Source organism: Malaclemys terrapin, chromosome 17 (assembly GCF_027887155.1).
Source record: "Malaclemys terrapin pileata isolate rMalTer1 chromosome 17, rMalTer1.hap1, whole genome shotgun sequence".
Taxonomy (NCBI): Eukaryota; Metazoa; Chordata; order Testudines; family Emydidae; genus Malaclemys; species Malaclemys terrapin.
This window is the reverse complement of record NC_071521.1, coordinates 24769688-24795523: the sequence shown is the minus strand read 5'-3', so window position 1 is coordinate 24795523 and position 25836 is coordinate 24769688. Positions and strand designations below refer to the sequence as shown.

Here is a 25836-nt window from a genome sequence, read left to right as displayed (position 1 = left end):
GCCAGGTCTGCTGTGGTGACTTGGGAGACTAGGACATTTAGGCCTCCCAAGCTCTACTTTAATTCTCTCACAACCAGACATCCCCTGTACAGGTGGACCTACCCTGCGACAATGACAATTTCATGTTAGTAACTTTCCTTGCTTTGTTACTCATCTTTATGATAGAGTTTATCATTGCTTTGGAACTCTGCCTCTTCCATTACCTCCTGATGTGTTTATTTTTTGATCACTATAAAAAATGTTCATATTGGAAATCTGTATTTTTAATTTGTTTATATTTTTACAGATTGTAACTTATCACACCAACCCTTGTATACAACTATACCACATGATGCCGTGTTCTATTCAGTAAAGTGCTCTATGAGTTGTCTATTCAGGATAGTGACCAGAATGGAAATATTAAAAGAAAAAATGACTGTACAGTTGTAGAAAATGAATAGTGGTGATTTTAGCTATACTGTTCTAGCAGCATAAATACAAAATAAGCAGGGGTTGCATTTCACTGCGAATGTTCGGAAAGTATGTGGAAATTATGGCTATACCGTTAGATGTCATTTAAAACACATGTTCTTAGGAGGAGAATGCATAGTTGATTGGTCTGAAGGAGATGGAATGATAGTAATGAAAAACCCGCTTCTTAATGCTGTAGATTCTCCTAAATCCTGATGGGCTAAACCATTGCCATTCAGAGATTGAATTCCGCCTACTTATATTGCTTATTCTGATTTACTGATTGCTTGGCCCCATTCCTTCTCTCGGCAGCCAGAGAAGCTTTAAACCAGAAGAGGGTTATGTTAGTTGGCCATAAGTCTGATTTTTAATTGGATGCCCCTAGTGCTCAAGCATGATAAGTTTTGCAAAAGGAATTGGAAAAAAGCTAAAAGCAACAGAGAATCCCCAGTTCTCAGAAACATGTTTGTCTCCTTCCTTTGAGCTTCTAACTTCTGAGGGATTTCCCCATTTAGCTCCTATATTCCTCAGGGACCTCCTCATGCTCATACTGAAGCTGACAGAGGGTTAAATGAGTCTTTTGGGAGGCAGTGAGGCTTCAGCACAAAGCAAGGAGGGGGTAGCAGGATCCAACAATATTGTAGTAATAAGACCCTAACTTTAAAAATCAATGAATGATCTAAACTATGATCATTTCGGCTAGGTAACCATAATCTCTAATTGGTATGAATTTCCATTCCACCAGCTAGTCAGCATGTTGGCAGTGCTTTTCCTTTTTCCTACATGTCTGAGTAAAATCCGGTAGTAATGAGTTGTTTAATAAGCCTCCTATAAAGCACAGGGAGAGTAGCACTCCCTTCTGTATGCTTATATCCGGGTATTTATACATTCATCTTTTCTCCAGTCTCTCAAATTATCCAAAATTCATCTACCGCTTGTTTTGCCTCTCCTCTTAATGTCTGCTTTCTCTTAGCGAGCTCTTAAATGTGGTTATAATGCAGGGCTTCAAAATGTATATTGTGAAGTATAATGCTGGCTCTTATAAAATTGCCCAAATATTTAAAAAATGTCTCGCTTCAGGTGTTTGTTACATGTATTTATATGAATGAGTATATAATTACAAAGAAAAGTATGGAATTCACGATGGCAAGAGCAATTCTCTGTAAAATCATGTTCACAAGCTCAAAGAATCCCTTTACACAGTGTAGTAAAGATGTAGAGGCTAATTATTCCAATCAGTATGTGGTTAGATTGAAGTTTCTTTATGTGAGATGTGCGTACATTAAGAATAGGCAAGGCTGAAGACTTCAAGGTTGTAAATATCTATCCGTTACTTATGGAGGAACTTTGTATCTTTTTTTTTTTTTAATCCCCAATGTTAGTTTGAAAATTCAAAGTTAATGTTCTCTTAAAAAACAATATCTGATCATCAGAAAAGATAGAAATTTATCTTTAATGTCACCCAAACAATTTTAACTTGGTCCCTGAACCCACTAACCTTCCACTTTATGTATCCAGCGTACCTTGCGTGTCAGGATACAAATGTTTTGCTGGGAGACTGTTGACAAATCAGGTTTTGATAGAGACTTCAGTAAATCTAAGCTGTTTATTACTTTGCATGTGGAATCAAGGCAGTTGAGACAATGGCTTTGGTTTTGTACATTTGTGTCTGTGATACGAGTGTGATTGCCCACCACCCTGCACCTCCTAGCTTGTGAACTACTTATTTGTTGAGTTCTTAGCTCCAGATATGCTGCCTACATGTACGTACAGCTTCACAGTATGATATTTAAATATTTACAACCTTCTTTTCTTTTGCAGAATTGTCCCAAATGATCATTCTGTTAAACTGAAGATGTTCATTGAGGATAGGCTTGTTTCCTGGTTTTAGTATTATTTTAGGCAAAAACCATAAGGGGAGAGTTAAGGTTGTTTATGACCTAATTGATGGGTCGATTTGGTTTGGAAATCATTATATTTATTATCTGCCTCTTGTTAGACATGGTAATAAAGACTTAATATTAAAAAAAAAAGGAAAGCCTGCCCATTTTTCAGGCTAGAGATGTTAGTTAACATTGCCTTAGCGAAGGCCTGAGCATTGACAAATAGAACTTGACTAGCTATAAAGTGCAGCTGTAATTGACTGGTTGATGCAATCCTAAATTTCAATCACATTATCTTCTTTCTCTTACTTTCAGTTTATTTTAATTAGCTGACCATAACTCTTCCAGGCCTCAGGCTGTGTGGCATTTATTGGCTCTTGACACAAAGGAAAACCGCCGAGAGATTTTTCACTGGTGAATTTCTCCTTTGGGGTTTGTCGTCTCATTTCCCCCTGCAAGATACACGAGTGGCTTTGGTTAGAAAATGGATTTCTGTTGCCAGTACATTTCAGTAAAATTGGTGAATAATGTAATTGAATTTTGAGATGGCACATGACCAAACCATCATTTTACTTCACCAGCCTGTGTGTGCCAGTTTTGTCGTGATCAAAATGTGTTCTGAATGATCTATGCAAAAAGAAAAAAGAGAATGAATAGAAAGAAGTTTCTGGCTTTCCTGAGAGGCACTTTTCCAACTTAAAAATATAAATGCAACCACAGACATTGAGAACTGGGAAAGACTGGATTTACAGTCACCCTCTTTTATTACTGGACAAAGGAAGGGGGTTTATTTTCTTAATTAAAAACGTTGAATGCTATTGAATTACTGGAAAAAAAAAATGTAAAACATGAATGTAGTGTTTGGGGAAGGGGCCAGAGGGGAAGCCAGGTTGTTTGCGCCTGCAACGAGCAGGTGCAGAGTACAGTATGCTTCTTTCCCAGGGCTCCACCAAGGTACGTTAGCCTTTTTCTGCGGGACCTCTTCTAGGGCTCAGAGGTTCTGGAGTGCCCTCAGAGCTTGGCACTTCTGTGGATCCTGCCGATGAGGATGTAGATCAGTGCCCATTGCAGAGATTGTTTATGTGCTATTGATGTCTCTGCTCTGCCTTGGGAAGTAGAATAGATCACCAATCCAGGGCACTCTGGGACTTTTGACCACAAACTCATGGTCTCATTGGCTACACTGGACTTTGCTCTCCACTCTTCTAATTGGAATGCATGTTTTGGAGGCTAAGAGTGCAGACCTCCTCCAGCTCTCCCACACCATCTTCTGACACCTATTTGTTGTGGGTCCATCCCTGTGTCATTAGTTTATCTAATTCAGGACTTGAAAAACCCACTTGCCAGTAGTTAGTGGGGAGCTTCCCATAGCAAGCCATCAGTTTCTCTAGAATATAATTTTCATATGAAAAATAGCTAGTCTGGTTGAAAAGAAACCTGAGGCGATGCAGTGTGGTCTTCCTGAATCTGCAGACATTCAGCTCCTGTGCTGCTGCTGCTCCCCTTGTGCTGTTCATAGCACACAGCAGAATGAAATTGACAAGACCCTGCATGGGCAGTTATTGACAACCCTGTGGCAGCAGCACTATTTGACACTGTTCTGTCAAGAATAGTGTTGATTTCATGCTGTTGCTTGTGAAATCTAAGGGCTGCAGCAGGGATAGGCTCTAGAGGTATTCTCAGAGGAGAAGGGCCAAACCATGGAGGGAGAGGGAAAACATTGAAGAGATCTCTCCACCCCTCACAGTAGCCAGGGGGATGGGGGAGAGACCTCCGCCCTGCTCCCAGAGGTTCTGGTTGGGGAAGAGGAGACAGACAGCTCCTCCTCCCTTCCAATAGCCGGAGAGGGTAAGAACTTCAAATTTATATCATGTTTCCTAGCCCAATGTTAGGGGATTGTTAGCCCTTTACTAAAACTCATGGGGTTTTTTTTGGTTGGCTAGCTCCCAGTACCAAAAGAAAGGGGAGGGGTCAATGGGAAATCAGGACCCTGAGACTGATAGTCCCCAGGAACAGTGGGGAGAGGCTAATGCTCCAGGTCAGCCTGATTGACAGGACGGGCAGGCTAATGAGGGAGTCAGGAGGCCCGGGGGGTCCAGTCCTCTGGGTGAGCTGGAATTGCCTGGAACAGAGTTGGGCCGAGCTAAGGAGAGAGCAGGGGCCCGAGTCGAACTGGGGAGCAGAGCCGCGCCAGCCAGAGAAACAGCCCAGAGAGCTGGTCAGTGCTGGGAGCAGAGCCACAGAAGCAGCTCAGGGAGCAGACCTGTGCTGGGGGCAGAGCTGTAGCAACCAGGGCCAGAGGGGCCAAAGGAGCAGCCCAAGAGGCTAGAGGCAGAGCAGCAGCCATGCTGAGGCAGAGTGGAGTGGAGGTGGAGGTGGAGCTGGAGGGAGCCGGATGTGGTGAGCAGATGGGAAGGGCAAGGGGGACCCTGGGCAGCGGGCCCAGCACAGGGAGATGCCCCCAGCCAAGAGGCCTTGCGGGCCAGATTTGGGGGGGATTGTAACCCCAACGGGGGGCTGACACTGGGAAGAAGGGTCCTGCCACCTAGAGCCTGAAGGCGTGTGGCTTCCACCAGAGCAAGTGTCTGACCCGCAGCGTTCCTGCAGCACAGCCGGGGCCTGGGCAGGGGCCTGGGTAGTGAGGGACAGACTGTGAACTGCCCGGATGTTCCATAGATGGCTGGTTGTGATGTCCCCGGGCCACAGAGCAGGCTGATGGGTTTTTCTTTCACCTTTCCCATTTTTCCTTATTTTTTAAAATTGATTGCTGTTTAATAAATTGTATTTGCTTTGAACTGTATGGAATGCTCAGTGGGTCAGGGAAGCGTCCAGAGCAGAGAGCGCCCCCCAGAGTGGGGACCCTCTAACCCCTGCCTTAAGTGACCACAACAAGGTGGGGGGAGGGGGTCGAGCCCTCCAGAAATCCTGGGCCTAGCCTAGGACTCTGCCACACAGGAGAGTGGAAGGGGAGCCCTCGAGGTCAGGCAGGCCTCTGGGTAAAGGGAGTGGGAGTGAGGACTCAGATCCTTTCGCCAGCCCATTTCACTGTGGTCGTGTATAAACCAGGAAAGTTCCCCACAGTAGCGGGACCATTCCCCAGCTTACACAAAGGCTGATAGGACAGATAAGGGTGTCCAAGCAGAGTTCAGTACAAACTCCAACACTCTCCCCGTTTTCCTTGTGAACATTGCAGTGGGGCTGGGCAGCAAAGGGTGTTGACTCTGAGCTTCATTGGTGCCCCCCCCCCCCATCTGTCCTTTTGTCTGCCACCGGGTAGTAGATGATATATTCACTGAACCTTGATCAAATGTTCTCATAGACATCCTACGTCTGTATGAAGTTGTAGAGGAGAGAGGAGGGGATTGCTGCTGAGAATTAGGATTTGTGTAGTGTACCTACTATTTCTATATATGATTCCTTGTTCAGTAGAATCAAGCAGGAATTGCTTTTTTCTTGGATGTAAACACACGGATCTGCAGTGAGCTGGTGTGGTTGCTTTCCAGGAGAGAAACTGTAGTTTTGTTTTTTTCTCACTATTGTGCTCTCCCACATACACACACCCTGTACATGTACCTCTTTGTCCGATCCCACTCTCCACTTTCCTTTCCTATCCAATTGGCCCTGCTCTTTCCCTCTCTCCCATTGTTTTCCTCTGTTCTCCCACCAGACCTTCCGGCAGCAAGAGAGACTGCGGCAGGCAGTGCTAGCCTCCACTGCCACCTCTTTTTTTCTCTGTCAGCAGTGTGGGAAGACAGGACAGACAAGTAGAAGTAGCCTGGTTGCCTGAAACTGTGTCTTGACAGCAGCCCTGGACAGCCAGGAGAACATAAGAACGGCGATATTGGGTCAGAACAATGGACCATCTAGCCCAGTATCCTGTCTTCCAGTAGTGGCCAATGCCAGGTGCTTCAGAGGGAATGCACAGACGAGGACAATTTTGAGTGATCCATCCCCGGTTGTCCAGTCGCCGCTTCTGGCAGTTGGAGGTTTAGGGACACCCAGAGCATAGGGTTATATCCCTGATCATCTTGGCTAATAGCCATTATCCTCCATTAACTTATCTAATTTTTTCAAAGGAGGAGTAACTGCTGGGAAGATCTTGCAGTCTGCTGAATGCCTGGGTTCCACCAGGGCTGTGGTTATGCAGGAGCAGGATAGACAGGAGATAGCTCCAGGGATGACACTTGGCTGTTGTATACATCCCATTTAAAATTCTTTAATTATTTTTGAAGTTGGTTTGCACGTGTGATTGCATTGTAGCATTTATCCTGCATCTGAGGAGATGAGCATATGTTTTTCAGAAGAGCTGGTGACAATGCTGCATCACTGGAAGTGGACTGGAGAGACTATTTGCATTGCTGCTGTTCAATCCTTGTATTCAAGCAGTCATGAGATTTGGGTGGGATTTCCCTTCAACTGTGAAAAGATTAGGGGGGAAAATCACCAAAGAAGGAACTTGTTTTGATGACAGAGGTCTAGAAAGCTTGTAATGGGTTTAACTGTTAGCCTTATGCAAAGTCATAACTCTTAGTTTTTCTACATCATCCCAAAGTGTTCCACACATTAATAATGGTTCAGATTTGCAATGGATTCTATTAAACACTTCGGGCTATATATTGACTTTTCATGCGGGCACACCTCCCCTTTGAAATCAGTGGGAGAGGTTTATGTGTGTGTGTCTGCATGTGCGTGTGTGTAAACGATGCATTTTTATTCTTGCAAAAGTCAGTGACTCTACAATTGTTGTGGAGCCTGACTTTCCCAATGATGATGTAAAATATTATGCAATAAATTGTAAATATGACCGAGTCAAGCTCATTGTGGTATTTCCTAGAAGGAACTTCATGATAGAAATACCTGAACAAGTGATACAATGCTGTCAGTTCAACATGCAATCTACTGGCTTCTTACAATATTCTATAATGATCACACTTCATAATGTAGCTGAGTTGAGGGAAAAGTTTTGCACTTGAGGTAGCTTTTCTGTTGGCCGAAGTGGCATACTAAGATACAAGTCTTCCCACATTTTGAAGTCAGTTATTCAGGTTTTATATATAGCATACAGAGAGTAGTTTAATTGTGTCTTTTTTTCAAGTTTATTTAATTAACCAAGAAGTCTGAGCCTATTTTTAATAAGACTACATTCTGGACTTCAGAGTTTAGCAAAAAATTCCCCCGTAGCATGTTCTAATTGATGCAGAATTGAGTAAGAATATGCTTATGAAACATGCAGAGACCAATATTGAGAATTGTATTGCCTTTTAAATTAACTATGCCTAAATGTTGATGGTTCCAGGAACCCCATTCTGACTGGCTTGATGCATAATAAGAGATTTTAATTTAAATTTTCAAGTAGTTACAAAATCTACTTTTAAAACTTTCTGATGACACTTTTCATCAAGAAAGCTTTAAAAGTTGCTGTGATTATTGGTTTGGTTTGTAAAAGCAGTGGAAAAGCCTAGATGACGTTCCCATAATTTTAGTCTGCATTGAATTTGTGGGTTTTGGGTATATCATCCTCTCTCATCCTCCAATAAATTATGCCTTGCCAGGATCACCATAAACCTTGGGCCTAATCTAATAACACAAACAAGTATAGCTGAAGCACAGCAGCCTGGCAATTATTGCCAACTGACAGAGTGTCTCCTACAATTACTAAGGCGGTTTCCAAACAAATTCACCCACTCCTGTCTCTCGTCTGAGTGCTGGGATGAGGTCCAAGCCCAGGTCTATTCCATCTATTCCAGTGAAAGTTTCAGAAAGCATTGATAATCTTTTCTAAACCAAGCATGAAACTAACTCTTCTAGGACTGTACAGTTTTTTATTTAAAAAATGGGAGAGATCAGTCCGGTCATATTTGCTGAAGAGTGGTGACATGATTTCGTTGTAAATACACCCAGAGAGCTTTGCACTGAATAAGCATTTACGTGTGTGTGGGTGTTTAGTTAAACCTATGCATGGATGATGTCTGTTGTGGTTTTGTTAGGCTTCCAGAGTGAGGGGTTTTAGCACTTTAATCCTGAATGACAGTTGGAAGGTTGGTGGTTTCAAACAGTGGCATGGAGGGGCCTATTTCTCTTCAGCAGAACAGTGCCCCAGTGTATCTGGACTGCCTGTACAGAAGCACTAAATCTGTTTTGTTTTGTTTTTCTCCTATATCCCTCTTCCCCCGCCCCCCCAGGCCAGGACTCACTCCTATTGCTGAAAACCCTTCAGTCCCTCTGGACAAAGAAAGAGATGAACAAGGTAAGTCTGTATAGTGAACCTCCCCTTCACACTGGAGCTAATAACGGTATGCAAAACATGTCCAGCCTCAGAGCCCTTGGGTCAGACCCGCAATTCTTCATGATTGCTTTCAATTCCAATACATAGGGGAAGGACCTATGGATCTGCAGTGTGAAGGGAAAATAAAAGGCAGCCTTGTCCAATGTTCAGCAGTCGTGGGACACACATACAAGGGCTGCAGTAGACAGGCTGAGTTGTTAAAAGAAAACAAAGTCAATCTTTTATTTTAAACATTTTTTTTGTCCAATTAATGTAGAGAGTAAGAAATCTGAAGATGTGAAGTACCCTGTTATCCTTACACCTGTCAAGGAGAGTGTTGAAATTGCCAGCACATCTTCCCATGGTGGGGTTGGGGCGCTTTGCTAAGTGGATAAATATTTAAGCCTTCATATTTCATGACGTCTTTTCATTTTTGGAGCAGTATTCTGCGGTTTGGTTGGACAGTGTCTCTGTGAAATTATTGATATATTTTTAAACAGCCCTATGTTTTCTAGGTGCTATGTATAGATTTCTCCAAGGGAAAGATACATACTTCATCTAAATTTGGGAACTCAGAAAATTAACAAAAAAAATTAGATATAACTGGTTAGTGTTTAGCTTCCCATGCTTAGCAGTTTCTGCTTTGCAGCCAGGTTAATAGCATAAATGTTTTCCTGAAATATCTGGGAACGTGCAAAATATTATATCGTTGTGTGGAATATACCCAATCGACTATATGCTAGTATGCCCAAAGTACCATAGCCTACGTGCTCCAGCCTAGTTGTCAGATTTGCTTGGTCATCATACTTGACTGGTGCATTTCATAGAATCATAGAATATCAGGGTTGGAAGGGACCTCAGGAGGTCATCTAGTCCAACCCCCTGCTGAAAGCAGGACCAATCCCCAGACAGATATTTGCCCCAAATCCCTAAATGGCCCCATCAAGGATTGAACTCGCAACCCTGGGTTTAGCAGGCCAATGCTCAAAACGCTGAGCTATCCCTCCCCTCTTCCAGAATTTATACCTTCCAGCTCTTCTGGCTTGCAGTCCCCCACCCTTAGTAATTGAACAGCTGGAAATACAACAATCGAGAGGTATCTTTTTGAATCGTCAATTACTGACACAGACTAGAGCTCAGCAATTCTGAAGACTGAGGCTTTCTATCAAGTTATGCTAGAGCAAGAGGAAAACATTAATTGTTAGGGTTTGAGGACAGTTCATTCCACCAGAACAACAACAGAGAAAAATAATCATCAAAATCTATACACTGTGCAAACTGGAGTTTGAGTGGATTGCAAACCAAAATATTATGAAAAAGAGTTTCCCATTAAAGTGTCCTGGGCAGACTATACCACATCTTTTTTCAGAGTAACAGCCGTGTTAGTCTGTATCCGCAAAAAGAAGAACAGGAGTACTTGTGGCACCTTAGAGACTAACAATTTTATTAGAGCATAAGCTTTCGTGGACTACAGCCCACTTCTTCGGATGCATATAGAATGGAACATATAATGAGGACATTATATGTTCCATTCTATATGCATCCGAAGAAGTGGGCTGTAGTCCACGAAAGCTTATGCTCTAATAAAATTGTTAGTCTCTAAGGTGCCACAAGTACTCCTGTTCTTCTTTTTGCACATCTTTTTTGTAACTTAAGGGTCTCCATGACTCATCCCAGCCTACATAACATTTTCAGCAAGTCTCTCAAACTGTGTCATCCCAGGAATGCATGTGATTTCAGGTTATTTGCTGTGAACTGCTCCTGAATTACTCAAAAGGAAGACAGACCCCCTTACAGAGTAAATGTTCATCATACACAATGTGCGGGCTCATGACAGGCATGCACAGCCACATGGATCCCACTTACTACACTACTTTCCATATCTTCCAATGCAGATGAACCACTTCTCTCTAAAACTGAAAGATGGGCTTGCAGACCAGGAGAAAAGTAATTTGTATAGATGAGACAGGGAAGCATGGCAATGACAGTGAGGGGGTAAAACGATTCAGTCATTCTAATGTTGGGACTGTACTCTTGATGTCTACACACACTCCCACACACAGTCACTCTCTCTTTTCTCCCTCTGTTGTCATCAAGTTGCTGCCACGCAACGGTACTAATCAGTTTTTTGGGGCATTTCCTACCTTCAGATATACAGTTGTGTCCCGTGTTGATGCCAAGGGGCGTTGTGTGCATTCATTTGAGAACAGAATAAGGCCCTGAATTTGTAACCACTCACCCCATCCTTATCTACCATTTGCCATCATCACTGTTCCAGACAAAATAATTTGAAGCAAAGTGACCCTAACCTTGAATTTACAGTAAATGAGTAAAGTTAAAGATTAGATACATTGATTTCACCAAGGCACCTATTGCTTCAACCTGGCACAGGCTGTGGTGGCTTATGTATGTGATTTCTGTTAATGCTAAAGAGAGTTTATCACTTCCATTAACCTCCCCCACCTCTCCACCCCTTGAATACTGATTGAAAAATAGATCTCTACATTAGGCTAGGACTCCAATTCTGGGGGTTTAGAGAGTTCAATGATTTGTACATAGAAGAGAAATAAACTTAATTTTTGAGTAATCCAGCAGGATTAGCAGAAGGTTCTTTGCTTTTGTAACTCAGAATAATGGGCAAAAGAACATAGACTGGACATCAGCAAAAAGCTTCTTAACTGTGAGGTTTATTATGGGGGAGGAATACTCTCCCAAGGAAGCGTGGTTATGTGAATCATTGCTAGACTTGCCACATAATTGTAAATGTATTTAAGAAAGAATCCTGCACTGGCAGAGTGATGAGCATGCTGACCTAACAGGTATTTTCATCTCTGATTTCTGATATTCATTCAGGTAATACTTTCTGTACATTACATGCCATTTATCACTCCCTTAGATCATTAGCAGACTTTAAAGAGAGATTTTCCCACTGCTTAGAATATCTAAGTGATCCTTAATCAAAAATCAATCCAGACATATTGTCATTGCTGTTCTTGCCAGTTTTGCAACTTTTCTGAGATATGTGTGTGTGTGAGAGTGAGGGCTTGCTCTCTTATGAGGCCATTGTGTTCTGTAGCGCATCTTGCCAAAGCTTGGATTCTGACTCCAGCCAATGGAGATGCTGAGCTGTGCGGAGAAAGCTCTTGTTCAATTCCAAATGTGCTGAAGTGGGGCTTTGAAAAAAGAGACCATTTATACATAGTGCAGTTTACTTGGCTAGTCGCTTTGTTTTCCTTTGGCTGTTGTGTCAGATATTTGTGGTTGGCGTTCCACTGTAGCCTGGCTTCTTCTTCTGCTGAATTTTGCAGTGAGGTTAGAGTCCTGTGTTTGACATCACGATCCCTTGCCACAGGGAAAAATACTTAGGGAGACTTAGCTTAGCAGACTTTTGTCTAAACACACATCTTTGTTAGTCATCAGCATTGTTCTTGATGCAGTTGATAACCTAGTAAAGAGAAACAGATTTATATTTGTTATAGTCTCGAGGTTTTCCAACATGAAAGGGGATACGGAAAATTACTGGCAAATCACACTGTCTTCCAATACATATTTTAGATGAATAAAAAGGAAAAAACTGACTGACATATTTTCTCTAGATGTTCTTTTGTTTTCCATGTCATTCTTCAGTCTTTTTTATACTGTTTCCATTGGAAGCTGCAACTGGGATCACCATGTAGAATAAATTAGTAAAACTTGCTGCAAGCAGGAATCAGCATCCTTCAGATTTTGCCTCTTAGCCAGAAAAAAGAGAGCAGCTGCTGTTATTGAATTCTTCTCTTCTGTTTCTGCTCTCCCCTTGCTCCATGCATGTACCATGTGGTGACAGGTACTTGTGGGGCTACTGAAGGATGCCACTTCTTCTCCCTGCCAACCCTCTGAGCTCCTTGGAAACTACCCTCTAATGTAAACATTATAAAGATATTGCCCAGTACTGTTAATTTATCACTTAGACCAGATGGGTAGTAAGTTGCCTATTAACTTTCACAAAGTGAGCGTTCAGTTCCTTAACTTTTCTAAACAGATCACCCTGAAATTCCTTAGATTTATAGTATAATTTTTTTCCATGTTCCAAGCTTTTCAGCACTCCATCTTATAACTTTAATGAGATGTCCACTATAAAATTGCAATGGTAGCCTAAACCAAGTACCTCACCCTTCTTTGGAGAAGGGGAAATTGGATTTCAAATAAGGCAATTTGAGTTTTCAACAAGTCTGATGCTAAATGTTTTATCCTGTATTTAAAACCTTAATTATTTTAGTCTCAGGGTTTTCCACTCTAGTGTAAGGTGTTGCATAATTGTGATTGCAGTGGTTATGTGATGAATATAAACGTTTGCAGTGCAGGAATGGGGAGTTTTTTTTTTATCTGTGTTCTTATCTGTAGGTATATTAGAAGTGCAGATAATAGGATTTGTAAACCTGTCTGCCTTTACTGTCGCCACTTCTCCAATAACACCCCTCTCCCCCAAATCCTAAGCCCCTTTGTCTGTCCTGCAGAACAACTTCTCTGTCTTTATGGGATAATTAGTGTGGACAATTGCTGCTTTTCCCATTGGGTTTGAGGTGCAATGGGCCATGAAGGAATCTGTAATGACATGAAAAGTCACTATAAGCACGGATGGTGGTTAAATAGCAACAGTTACCTCCCTGAATAGATTAAATTAAATAATAATAAAAAATCTTTGTGTTGAGCTGGGGGAAGGGAGGATTCACTAATCTTTTGTACATGACAATGTATTTTTGTATCTCAGCAGCTCAAGGAAGAAACCAGGCGGGGTTTTGCAGCTCTGGAAGACCCATTGGCCGGACTCCTGGACATGCTGGAGAGCAGCAGTGACTGGAAGGGGAAAGGGCACTCCCTGGGGTATTACATCACCAATGAGTTGCAACTTTGGATAAAGGAACATCCTGCTGTTCAGGAGGTTAGAGAAAGAAAGAGACAGAGCCTGGAGAAAAGAGAGAGGGATTTTCATGCTCCCAAAGTGCCTCCCTCTCCTCCAATTACTTTATTCCATAGTCCAGTTCCTTTCCATTAGTGCACCCACAAGCATAATGTGACCTGCTGATGGAATTCATACTGAGGCAGTATGTCCAGTGATGCTGGCCTGAAAGTGAAACAACACCAATGGTGCTAAAATGCCTTCCCATTTCCTCCCACTGCCTGGGATTTCTATCTCCCCAAATCAAGCTGCCTTGCTGGAATATGGACCTTTCAGTCTTTTCCCTGGCTGGAGGCTTTCCCATTGGAACCAATGTCCCATAAGCCCAATCACTGTATGCTCTTCCAGTTTTGCACATAGAAGACAATTACTGAATAATTATTTAACTCTGGCAATGTGGTAGCAGCTTCTATCACTCAAAGTGCTGAAAGTGGTAACAATATGAATCTCCTGGTAGCTTGAGTGATCAAGCTGAAGTTGTAGGGTCATCAAAGTAGTAATTCATCCATTTCCTTGGCCTGTTGCATTCTGATACCTTGAGATTTTTCCTTTCTCTATCCTGCTCCCTGTGATTTTGTCACAGGTGGTTTTGTCTTTGTACTGTTTCATTTTTCATTTTTTTCCCAAGTGCCTTAGTTTGCGAGTTCAGCTTCTCCATTCAGAGCCCCAAGATCTCTATTTTCTGCCATTACAGTCTGTTGTAGTTGAATCAAACACAGGACTGAGAGTCAAGAACTTCAAAGTTTTAATAGAATGATCATGTATGAAAGTATGTATTAGTAGTTGTGTCCCTGTGTCATCACACCATCCTTTTGCCTCAAGGCCGCTCTAGGACCTGGCAACAAGACTGGGAATGAAATTGAGTTCTCATGCATGGCCGGGAAGGGTTGCCTGTGGAGAGCTGGTGAATGCAAGAGCCAGGAGGCTTGTTTCTGCTGAGGGCACTTATCACAAAAGGCACCTCCTCTGACCTGGTTTCCAACTCCCACGTTGAGTTGGAGGTGTGACTACTGCAAGAAGTTCTGTTAGCAAAAAGGGGTGTTCCCTATGCTCAGATTGATATTTGTACTGGGCCTCTCCAAGTTCTACCCCACCAACATTTAATGTTGTTTTAATTGGCCACTGTGAAGTGATGTGTATAGCATGTTGCCCTGATTTGTGTGTCAAAATCCAAGGGGGAACTGGAGAACCCCTTTCCAATGGATTGCCTTGTCTGATGTTTTTAAAAGCTACATTTTGGACTGTCATTGAATTCTGTTGGTCTTTATGAAACCTGTGTTTGACTCTGATTTCTTAGTCTGGCTTGAGGCTGAAGAAACTCCAGACCCGAGTGTTCAGAATACTAGCCCAGAGCCAAGTTAATCTCCTTGACCCGCTGATCAGCATTTTTCAGCTACATACGGCAGACCAGAACAGTTTGCTTGGACATGTCAGTCACGTTTACCACAAGGGCAAGTACAAAGAGGTGGGTCTTGGTTTTCAACTTGATTTTCACACTGAGAGCTCTGATTCTCTGTTAGTGTCTGGGCCTGTTTTTCATTATATTTCTGTGTAAATTCCATTTCATAACGGCAGCAAGGCCTGTGTGTGGTATAATTTAGTATGATTGTTGTACTTGTTGGTACTTATTTACTCTTCCTTCAGTCTCATGCCTCATACTGGGAGAGCACAAAACTCCTGTCAAACCCAACTCCCTTTGTGAATTTTGCAAGAATTTTGTTAATTTTTTGGGGTACTTTATTTTGGGTGCTTAATAAAATAAAAAATTATCCATTCCACATGTCCTGGTTTTGACCAGAAATGGAGTATTGTGAGGGACATCTTTTGTGGTATATATCACCTGACTGAAAATCTTAGCAGACAGATTCTCTGTTTCATGGGATTACTGAATCAAGGTGTTCAACTAATTTCAAGTGTGATTGTAAATAAGATTTTGCTGGACATTTGAGGCTCCAGGGACACAGATGAGTTTTTCACTGCTTTCTTTTGGAAATGCAGATTCCTTCAAGCATTTTGAACTTGAAAGCTCCAAATTATTTGTGAAGCTGTTTCTCTAGGGTCCTTTCCCTGACTTGAGCACTTCTCAGGCAGGAAGAGTTGGTTCACAACCTTTTTTCCTTAAGAAGAAGAACCAAATATGTTTTTTCTCAGTGTTGTCCCGTCCACGGGATATCAGAGCTATTTCATTTCCCTTACCCATATCTTCCTCCCAATTATAGTATCACCAAAAGAACAAATGCAGGTCCTGGCCTGTACACTCCAAGACAGAGAAGAGTAATAGAATAATGTGACAGACAATCCTGGCACTAGGACTATGAGGCCTCTGCTGCAAGCCATGGTGAGGATGTCTGCATTGTGCTGATTCTACTGTAACCTCTTGTAGGGCTCCTTTCAGGTGGGGCAGTAACAAACGTTCAGATGTGAGCCTCTTCGCCCCCTTCTGTCCCACCTTAAGTCTTCGGAAGGTTGAAATCCTTCTAAATATTTGATATTATTCTCTGCTTTCTCCAACCCGTTGTTTAAGCCCTAAGGGTTATCTAGAATGGGGCACCAACATTCCACCAGAGAAATACACTCCCTTTAGTCCACTGGACACATTTAATATTCTCATGTGAACAATGCATCCTTGCCTCCTGTGTTCATGTCCCACCTCTCACAAATCGCATAAGAGAACAGTGTCTCTGCAGACAATGAAGTCCCTGATGTTCCTAGAGACCGGTGTGCTTGTTATCTCATTTACTTCTAAAGCAGATCTGATCCCTCCCATGGCCTTCAATATTAGAGCTTCTCAAAGGCTGAACCAATTTATCTGTCAGAATAACAGTAATTTGTGCAGCTGAGCCAAGCATTCTCTTGGGATTTGTGAATTTTGGGTTGTCACCTCCAGTGCTAATAGAACACTCTGGCTATGGATGGAAGTAGTGGGGGGATAAAAAGTAGTAATGGGAGATAAATCTTGAATTATTTGGAGATAGCACCCATTTGTTGGCAGATGCCACAGATGTGAATAATTCCTGCTACTCAGAGTTATGAGCACCTCAGGAATGGAAGTTGTTTGCAACTCTGAAATGTTTGTAACTCTGAACAAAATGTTAGGGTTGTTCTTTCAAAAGTTTACAGCAGAACATTGATTTAATACAGCTTTGAAACTTTACTATGCAGAAGAAAAATGCTGCTTTCCCTTTAATTTTTTAATAGTTTACGTTTAACATAATACTGTACTGTATTTGTGGGTTGTTTTTTTTTGGTCTCTGCTGCTGCCTGATTGCATACTTACAGTTCCAAATGAGGTGTGTGGTTGATTGGTCAGTTAGTAACTCTGGTGTTCGTAAGTCTGAGGTTCTACTATAATAGTCGCGGCTAGTAAATGCATTCTGTGAGACACTCCTCTGAGTATGGGAGGATGAGATGAGCCTCACTGGCCACTGGATGGCACCACTGCTCCCAAAACACGTAGTGGGAGCTTTATTTTTCTGACTGTAAGTAAGGTGACAGTTAAGGAAAAAGGCAGAAGTGTCTGTGTGGCAAGTTTCTGGGTGTGTATCTGTTCTGGTGTGAATGCAGTTGATGGCAGCTGCTGATGGAATGCAGTACGATGGTGTTGACAAAAAAGGGTTTTAAAGCTGACAATTAGAGTGTATACTATTGTTTGGTAATGGGGATAGTATCTAAGCAGAGGGATTTAAAATGTCTATTTATATAGTTACAGCTGGGGTGCCTTTAGATATATTTCCTCTTTCTTATACAGCTGCTTTCATGAGCCAAGCATAGTTGCAAGGTGAGTTTCAGTAGTCATCCTAAACCATACATTGAGCTATCTAATGTTAGTGTATTAGATTGTTTTGTGTTCAGGCTGAGCCTGGACAAAATGCCATGCACACCATGTGTTGTGCAGGACTTCAGGGCGCTGATAGTATTGTAGTCTTTCAGAACTCTCTTTCTTGAGCTCTCCATTTCGGTGTTGGTGAATGGCTTTATGAAAACCAAGATGGCCGCCGGTATTTTTTAAACAATGATGGAATTCAGCAGACCAGAGGCTAATATAGTGCGATGCTATTCTGTGAAGAGACGCTGAATAGGCCAGGCTGTGCTTTAGAAGAATGAGGGGTAGGCAGAAGGCAAGCTAGTGTTTCATGGTCATCTTATGTTACACTTCAGCCTTTCAAAGAGTGTCTGGGGCTGGTTGAATGAACCTCTCCTGCACTCCAAATGCAGGAATCTAAAGACAAAGGAGACTCTTGTCACTTGCAGGCCCCTTTAGCGAATAAAAGCCATTGTCACATGAACAGGGGCAGTCTGGCAGGCTGTGCATGCTTCAGTGCCCCATGATATCGCTAAGTCTCAGCAGAAATCACATTCAGTGCCCTGTCAGCTTTGATTAGCGGGGTCTCATGACTTAATGTGCTGCGATATTTCATGTCTAAGGGTGGCGGCTGTCTTTCTGTGGGATGAATGCCCTCTATTGTCCACTGAGTTATTTTATTTACATTTTTTAAACAGCTTATAAAGGTAAAAAGATAGCTGTGCTAAAAAAAAAATCAAATTCCTTTGCTTGTGGATCAGTAGTAAGTACTTCTAGGGTCAGATACAGTGAAACTTGTTTTCGCAATCAGCATCAAAGTTCTGGTTTTGTTTAACAGCTTTATATTAAATTCTGAACAGGTGGCAGTGGAGCTGGGTTTAGGAAGGAAACAATAAATAATCTTTTTAGCCTCTGACAACCAGAAATATTCCTGGGCTTGAGGGAACTCCCACTCAAAGCTCTCTGCATTAGAAATCTAGGGACTTTTTTCTTCTTCTGTTTGTTTTTTATACAAGAACATTGGGGCGAAGGTTTAGCAGGGATGGGGAGATAATTTTTGTGTTTCATTTTTAACAAATAATGACACTCTCCTTCTGTATTTATTGTTTTTGTACAGAAAATGGATTTCGTAAATATGTTAAATTGAGCTAATATTTGCTAGTTTTCAATCAAAGAAACTGATTTGTTAATTATATCTAGGGCTAATTGCTAAAATTAGGAATTAGGTGATAAAGGCATTAAAATATAACATTTATTTATTTTAAATACACCCATCTTAGTCTTCTCAAACAAAAACTACATTAACACAGGGTTAGGGTTGAGAGTACATCAGTAATTTAGAGTAAAATACATTTCTGGGGTGGTTTAATTACACTGCTCTACAGCCAAAATGCTTCTGAAATAAATGTAGTCAAACTTTACTAATTCTGGGTTACTGGGAACGAAAATGATGCTTAAAATTGTTGATTGGCTCTAGTTTTCAAGATATGCTATTGGGTCAGTATATACGACTCTTGACTTGGGAATGGCGGAGGATAAGTGAGTTATAAAGGGAAGGGATCTCAATTTAAACCAGAAATGACTAAAATACATCTTTGACTGGATCTATGAATAAATCCATGACTTGGTTTGGACAGTACTTGCTTTTTAGGCAAAACAATGAATGATGCAATCTGAAGCTGGTATTGCGTCATACATGATATGAATTGCATCATGTTATTCCTAGAAGTCATGATGCAATCATAACGAAGCTTACATCACTCTGCTGAACAAATTGCCCTGTATCAGCTCTAGAAATCATACAGTGTCGTGCTCTCTTATTTGTCAGTGTTTGATTTTGCAAAGGGACACATTTCTGTTTAGCCAAAGTGAGCAGAGATGCCTCGTACTTGTGTGAACAGTGCAGATAACTTCTGCTATGTTTGTGGTGAAGTGACATTTGCATCACAAAAGCGCAGTATAACCACTATGGTTAAGAAAGCCTATCACCTTTATTTTGGCTGCAAAATTGGAGATCAGGACAAGAGGTGGGCCCCACACATATGATGCAACACTTGTGCAACAAATCTTCGCCAGTGGTTGAACAGGAAAAGGAAATCTATGCCTTTTGCAGTGCCAATGATTTGGAGAGAGCCAACAGATCATACCAGCAATTGTTACTTCTGCATGGTGCCTCCAGTTGGGAAAGGTGTGTCAAAGAAGAAAAAGTGGACTGTGCATTATCCAAACATTCCATCAGCTATACGCCCAGTACCCCACGGAGAAGGACTGCCGGTTCCTGATGCACCAGAATCATTCTCACTTGAGTCAGACGAGGAAGAGGATGAAACTTCTGGTCCTGAACTATCAATGTCACAGGACCCACATTTTCTCCCATCCTCCTCCTCTGAACCACACCTCATAACACAAGGTGAACTGAATGACCTTGTCAGGGATTTGGAACTACCCAAGAGTAAGGCAGAGCTGTTGGGCTCCAGACTACAGCAGTGGAATCTCCTGGCAGGTGATGTTAGGGTTTCCATGTTCCGTGACCGTCAAAAGGACCTTGTCCCATTCTTCTTCATGGAAGGTGATCTTGTAGCCTGCAACAACATCGATGGTGTGATGGCAGCCCTCAACATCGTTCACGATCCAGATGAGTGGAGACTGTTCATTGATTCATCGAAGACGAGTCTTAAAGCTGTTTTACTGCATAATGCCATCAATTCCAGTTGGTCATGCAGTCCATATGAAGGAAACCTAGGACAACATGAAATGACTTTTGAGGTGCATAAACTATGACCAATATCAGTGGCAGCTTTGTGGCGATTTGAAGGTTCTTGCTCTCTTGCTTGGTCTGCAGACTGGATACACAAAGTACTGCTGTTTTCTCTGCGAATGGGATAGTCGTGCAAGAGATTCCCACTACATCAAGAAAGATTGGCCACTCCGACAGTCATTGAAGCCTGGGAGGAAAAGTGTTCAGCATCCACCACTTGTTGAATCAAGGAAGATTTTGTTACCACCCTTACACATCAAGCTGGGTCTGATGAAGAACTTTGTCAAGGCATTGACAAAACACAAGCAGCTTTCAAGTACCTCCATGGAAAATTTCCAAGGTTAAGTGAAGCTAAGATAAAGGAAGGTGTCTTTGTTGGTCCTCAGATTCGTGAACTTCTTCAAGATGATGCATTTGACCATGCACTGCGTGGCAAGGAAAAGACGGCATGGAAAGCCTTCCAGTTAGTGGCAATAAATTTTCTCGGAAACAACAAGGCAGACAACTAACTACAGGTTGTTGGTGGAAAACCTCCTCAAGACATAAAAAAGCCTTGGTTGCAACATGTCACTAAAGATACATTTTTTGCACTCTCATCTAGATTTCTTTCCACCGAACTGCGGAGCAGTGAGCGACGAGTACGGCGAGCGATTTCACCAGGACATTGCAACAATGGAGGAACGCTATCAGGGCAAATGGAGCCCATCAATGCTTGCAGACTATTGCTGGACAGTGACAAGAGATGCTCCATTTAATGAATACAAGAGACAAGCCAAGAAGCGCCGAGTAGACACTGAATAGGACTAAACTATGTACATAATAGTTTTTTGCCTTTTGTTTCATAATAAATTTTATTTATATAACCCTTCTGCTGATTTTTAAAGTGTTACATAAACAGGACAGGTGAAATATTATCATGTAAAGCAACCATAAACACATGAAAAGACCTAGGTTTACAATTTATGATTAAAACTCTACCATCTACACAATATACATAGACATAAAATGTAAAAACTTAAATATCTTAGAAACAGTAGCCAATCAGTTGTTTTAATTGTCATATTTGAATTCAGCACATCAAAATACATAATAAATAGCACATTTTATCTCTGAAGCAGACGACTTCTCAAAAATTGTACACCAGTGTTATTCAAAAAAACAAGCATGATAAACCCAGGAAATTCAGACTTAGTGATAAACGCAAAATAAATCCAAACATGCTAAGGGTCTAGCAATTCACATTTCAGGCACGCAGACTACCTTAACTCAGCCCTCTAGTGATGCCTAATATGATTATGATTATGGCATATTCATGTTTGTAGTCTTAAATTGATTAGATTCAACTGATGTTAGAATATACATTATATTGTTCTTTTGCTATGGTGTCACTATAGGGCAAAGTTAAAGCTGTTTGGGTTCCCTAACTGACTTTCCAGACCTTAATATGTTTGGATTGCTTTTAAATTTAATCTTAACTCGGACTTTCCTGGGTTGTTTTGTGCACAATTAAAACATCCCTGTAATGTGTTTTACCCTAAATCACTGATATGTGAACTGCATTTTAATATAGTTTTTGTGTGGAAATTTTCTTTTTTTAATTAAAAAAATAATACGTGAACATAAAATAAGAAACTAAATGAGGATATTATCATGTGATAATTCTAATTGGATAATTCTAATAAGCTTAAATCTTTTAGGGCCAGATTCACAGATACACTCTTGATGCTTTATGCCACTCAGGTGCATCACAAAGAAACCTGGTCAGACATACTGACTAGTTAAACTGGGTTTAAAGCTGTGTTGTGTCATTGGAGCTGCACAAAACAGCCAGTGTTCAGTTCAGTTTCCCCCTCCCTCCTGTATTCCAACATGCTTATGTGCATGTGCATACACACAGGTTTCCAATACAAATTCCCTCTCCCTCCTGACCTCCAGATTCCTCTGCACACACAAACCAATTCTCCTCCATCATGTTCTCCACAGTCCCCTGCATGTGTACACACCTGATTTCCCATCCCTCCTGTGCTTTGCACTACGCTGTGCATGTGTGTGCTCACACGCACACAGATCTGAGTTTCCCCCTCTATTTGAGTAGATCTGGTGTAACAGGTAATATCTGAAGAGAAATACTTGCACTTATTAGTAAATGTTTTTATTTATTTATTTATTTGTTTGTTTATTTATAGCTTGAAGTTTTCCCATCAGTAAAGGATAACACATAAAATCTTCTTCAGATAAACAAAAAATCATCCTCTTTCAAAATGTCCCCCTCACCTCATCATTCCTAATGGTCACCTCCAAATTGTGCTCAGGGAAGATGATGGCCCCCTATGGGATGAGGTGGAGAAGAACACTGAGGAGTCAGTAAACAGGGTCATCTTTGCCTGTCATCCGAGTCCCACTGAGAACCATAGGAGATGGTAGCCATTTTAAGAAGAATGTCTTAAGTGAGGGCAAGCTGTGGGCATCTGTCCCCATGTGAATAGCACCTTGGATTATTTTTGTGTTTTGTCCAGATATGATGTTTATTCTGACTGCTGCTCGAACAGAGACTGACCCAAAGCCCTTGGAAGACAATAAAAGGACTCATTGACTTCAGTGGCTTTGAATCAGACCATTGGTCATCACCTTTTCCTCCTATCTTACCCTTTTTCCTATATCAGGCATCCCTGTCAGTACATAGCCCTCATCACGTACCTGCTCCTCCATAGGCTCGGGAAGGGAAATGGAAGAAAAGCATAAACCTTTCCCATGCTTCTGATTAGATCCACTTTGGAAATGAACGGGAAGGGGGGGGGGGGGGGGGGAGTTAATGTAGCCCAAATGCTTGTCTGGTATATTTCTTTGCTGTTATTTTTATTCATACTGGAAATTGGTATGCATTAGTAGGAGCAGAAAAGGCAGCGCATGCTAGTATTCAGGATTGTAAGAGGCATTTTCACATGTGGGTTATGTTGGTTTCAGAGTGCATATAGAGGCCTTCTTAATAAATGCATTGTGTGTGTAGACATTATAAGGATATTAGGGTTCCTGGATAATGTGCTGAGGGGATCATTTTTAAAAGGTAGCTGGTCTTGCTTAACAGTTGGAGGAGTGGTGAAGGCAGCTAGGATTTGGAATTGCTATTGCCTTGCTGATCCAACTTTGATCTAAGGCTTCTACAACTTAGTTAACATGATTACTAGTTTGCAGTTATTCTGGCTACTCCTGGTCCAGTGTAGAGTATGCACAAAGCTGTGTGATGGAGAAATACTCAGTTACCACAGTGGGGTGTATCTTTAAGTATCAGCTAAAGCACATAATCTATATGCTTAAAAACTTATCGGTCAGCAAAATTAGACATGAATGAGTTGAATCATAGAATCATAGAATATCAGAGTTGGAAGGGACCTCAAGAGGTCATCTAGTACAACCCCCTGCTCAAAGCAGGACCAATTCCCAGCTAAATCATCCCAGCCAGGGCTTTGTCAAGCCGGGCCTTAAAAACCTCCAAGGAAGGAGACTCCACCACCTCCCTAGGTAACGCATTCCAGTGTTTCACCACCCTCCTAGTGAAATAGTTTTTCCTGATATCCAACCTGGACCTCCCCCACCGCAACTTGAGACCATTGCTCCTTGTTCTGTCATCTGCCACCACTGAGAACAGCCGAGCTCCATCCTCTTTGGAACCCCCCTTCAGGTAGTTGAAGGCTGCTATCAAATCCCCCCTCATTCTTCTCTTCTGGAGACTAAACAATCCCAGTTCTCTCAGCCTCTCCTCATAAGTCATGTGCTCCAGACCCCTAATCATTTTTGTTGCCCTCCGCTGGACTCTTTCCAATTTTTCCACATCCTTCTTGTAGTGTGGGGCCCAAAACTGGACACAGTATTCCAGATGAGGCCTCACCAATGTCGAATAAAGGGGAACGATCACGTTCCTCGATCTGCTGGCAATGCCCCTACTTATACAGCCCAAAATGCCGTTAGCCTTCTTGGCAACAAGAGCACACTGTTGACTCATATCCAGCTTCTCGTCCACTGTGACCCCTAGGTCCTTTTCAGCAGAACTGCTACCTAGCCATTCGGTCCCTAGTCTGTAGCAGTGCATGGGATTCTTCCGTCCTAAGTGCAGGACTCTGCACTTGTCCTTGTTGAACCTCATCAGGTTTTTTTCTGCCCAATCCTCTAATTTGTCTAGCTCCCTCTGTATCCGATCCCTACCCTCTAGTGTATCTACCACGCCTCCTAGTTTAGTGTCATCTGCAAACTTGCTGAGAGTGCAGTCCACACCATCCTCCAGATCATTAATAAAGATATTAAACAAAACCGGCCCCAGGACCGACCCTTGGGGCACTCCACTTGAAACCGGCTGCCAACTAGACATGGAGCCATTGATCACTACCCGTTGAGCCCGACGATCTAGCCAGCTTTCTATCCACCTTACAGTCCATTCATCCAGCCCATACTTCTTTAACTTGGCGGCAAGAATACTGTGGGAGACCGTATCAAAAGCTTTGCTAAAGTCAAGGAATAACACATCCACTGCTTTCCCCTCATCCACAGAGCCAGTTATCTCATCATAGAAGGCAATTAGGTTAGTGAGGCATGACTTCCCCTTGGTGAATCCATGCTGACTGTTCCTGATCACTTTCCTCTCCTCTAAATGTTTCATAATTGATTCCTTGAGGGCCTGCTCCATGATTTTTCCAGGGACTGAGGTGAGGCTGACTGGCCTGTAGTTCCCCGGATCCTCCTTCTTCCCTTTTTTAAAGATGGGCACTACATTAGCCTTTTTCCAGTCATCTGGGACCTCCCCCGATCGCCATGAGTTTTCAAAAATAATGGCTAATGGCTCTGCAATCTCACCCGTCAACTCCTTTAGCACCCTCGGATGCAGCGCATCCGGCCCCATGGACTTGTGCACGTCCAGTTTTTCTAAATAGTCCCGAATCACTTCTTTCTCCACAGAGGGCTGGTCACCTTCTCCCCATGCTGTACTGTCCAGTGCAGCAATCTGGGAGCTGACCTTGTGCGTGAAGACAGAGGCAAAAAAATCATTGAGTACATTAGCTTTTTCCACATCCTCGGTCACTAGGGCTAGGTCTATACTACCCGTCTGAATCGGCGGGTAGAAATCGACCTCTCGGGGATCGATTTATCGCGTCCCGTTGGGACGCGACAATCGATCCCCGAATCAGCGCTCTTACTCCACCAGCGGAGGTGGTAGTAAGAGCCGCCGACAGAAAGCCGCAGAAGTCGATTTTGCCGCCGTCCTCACAACGGGGTAAGTCGGCTGCGATACGTCGAATTCAGCTACGCTATTCACGTAGCTGAATTTGCGTATCTTAAATTGACTCCCCTCTGTAGTGTAGATGTACCCTAGGTTGCCTCCCTCATTCAGAAAGGGGCGCACACTTTCCTTGATTTTCTTCTTGTTGCTAACATACCTGAAGAAACCCTTCTTGTTACTCTTAACATCTCTTGCTAACTGCAACTCCAAGTGTGATTTGGCCTTCCTGATTTCACTCCTGCATGCCTGAGCAATATTTTTATACTCCTCCCTGGTCATTTGTCCAATCTTCCACTTCTTGTAAGCTTCTTTTTTGCGTTTAAGATCAGCAAGGATTTCACTGTTTAGCCAAGCTGGTCGCCTGCCATATTTACTATTCTTTCTACACATCGGGATGGTTTGTTCCTGCAACCTCAATAAGGATTCTTTAAAATACAGCCAGCTCTCCTGGACCCCTTTGCCCTTCATGT

The 25836-nt window shown here is 42.3% G+C and overlaps 1 protein-coding gene across 8 annotated transcripts in view; it reads left to right on the top strand.

Annotated features, from left to right (window-relative positions):
- Positions 1-25836, top strand: part of EXD3 (exonuclease 3'-5' domain containing 3) — a 598889-nt gene that overhangs the window by 153692 nt on the left and 419361 nt on the right. For 7 of the 8 annotated variants that reach the window (XM_054007611.1, XM_054007610.1, XM_054007605.1 and 4 more), the window contains 3 exons: positions 8516-8580; positions 13349-13519; positions 14835-15002. In XM_054007611.1, the coding sequence (XP_053863586.1) occupies positions 8516-8580; positions 13349-13519; positions 14835-15002 (404 nt within the window). The remainder of the gene's footprint in view (positions 1-8515; positions 8581-13348; positions 13520-14834; positions 15003-25836) is intronic. The other variant, XM_054007609.1, reaches the window with a different exon arrangement.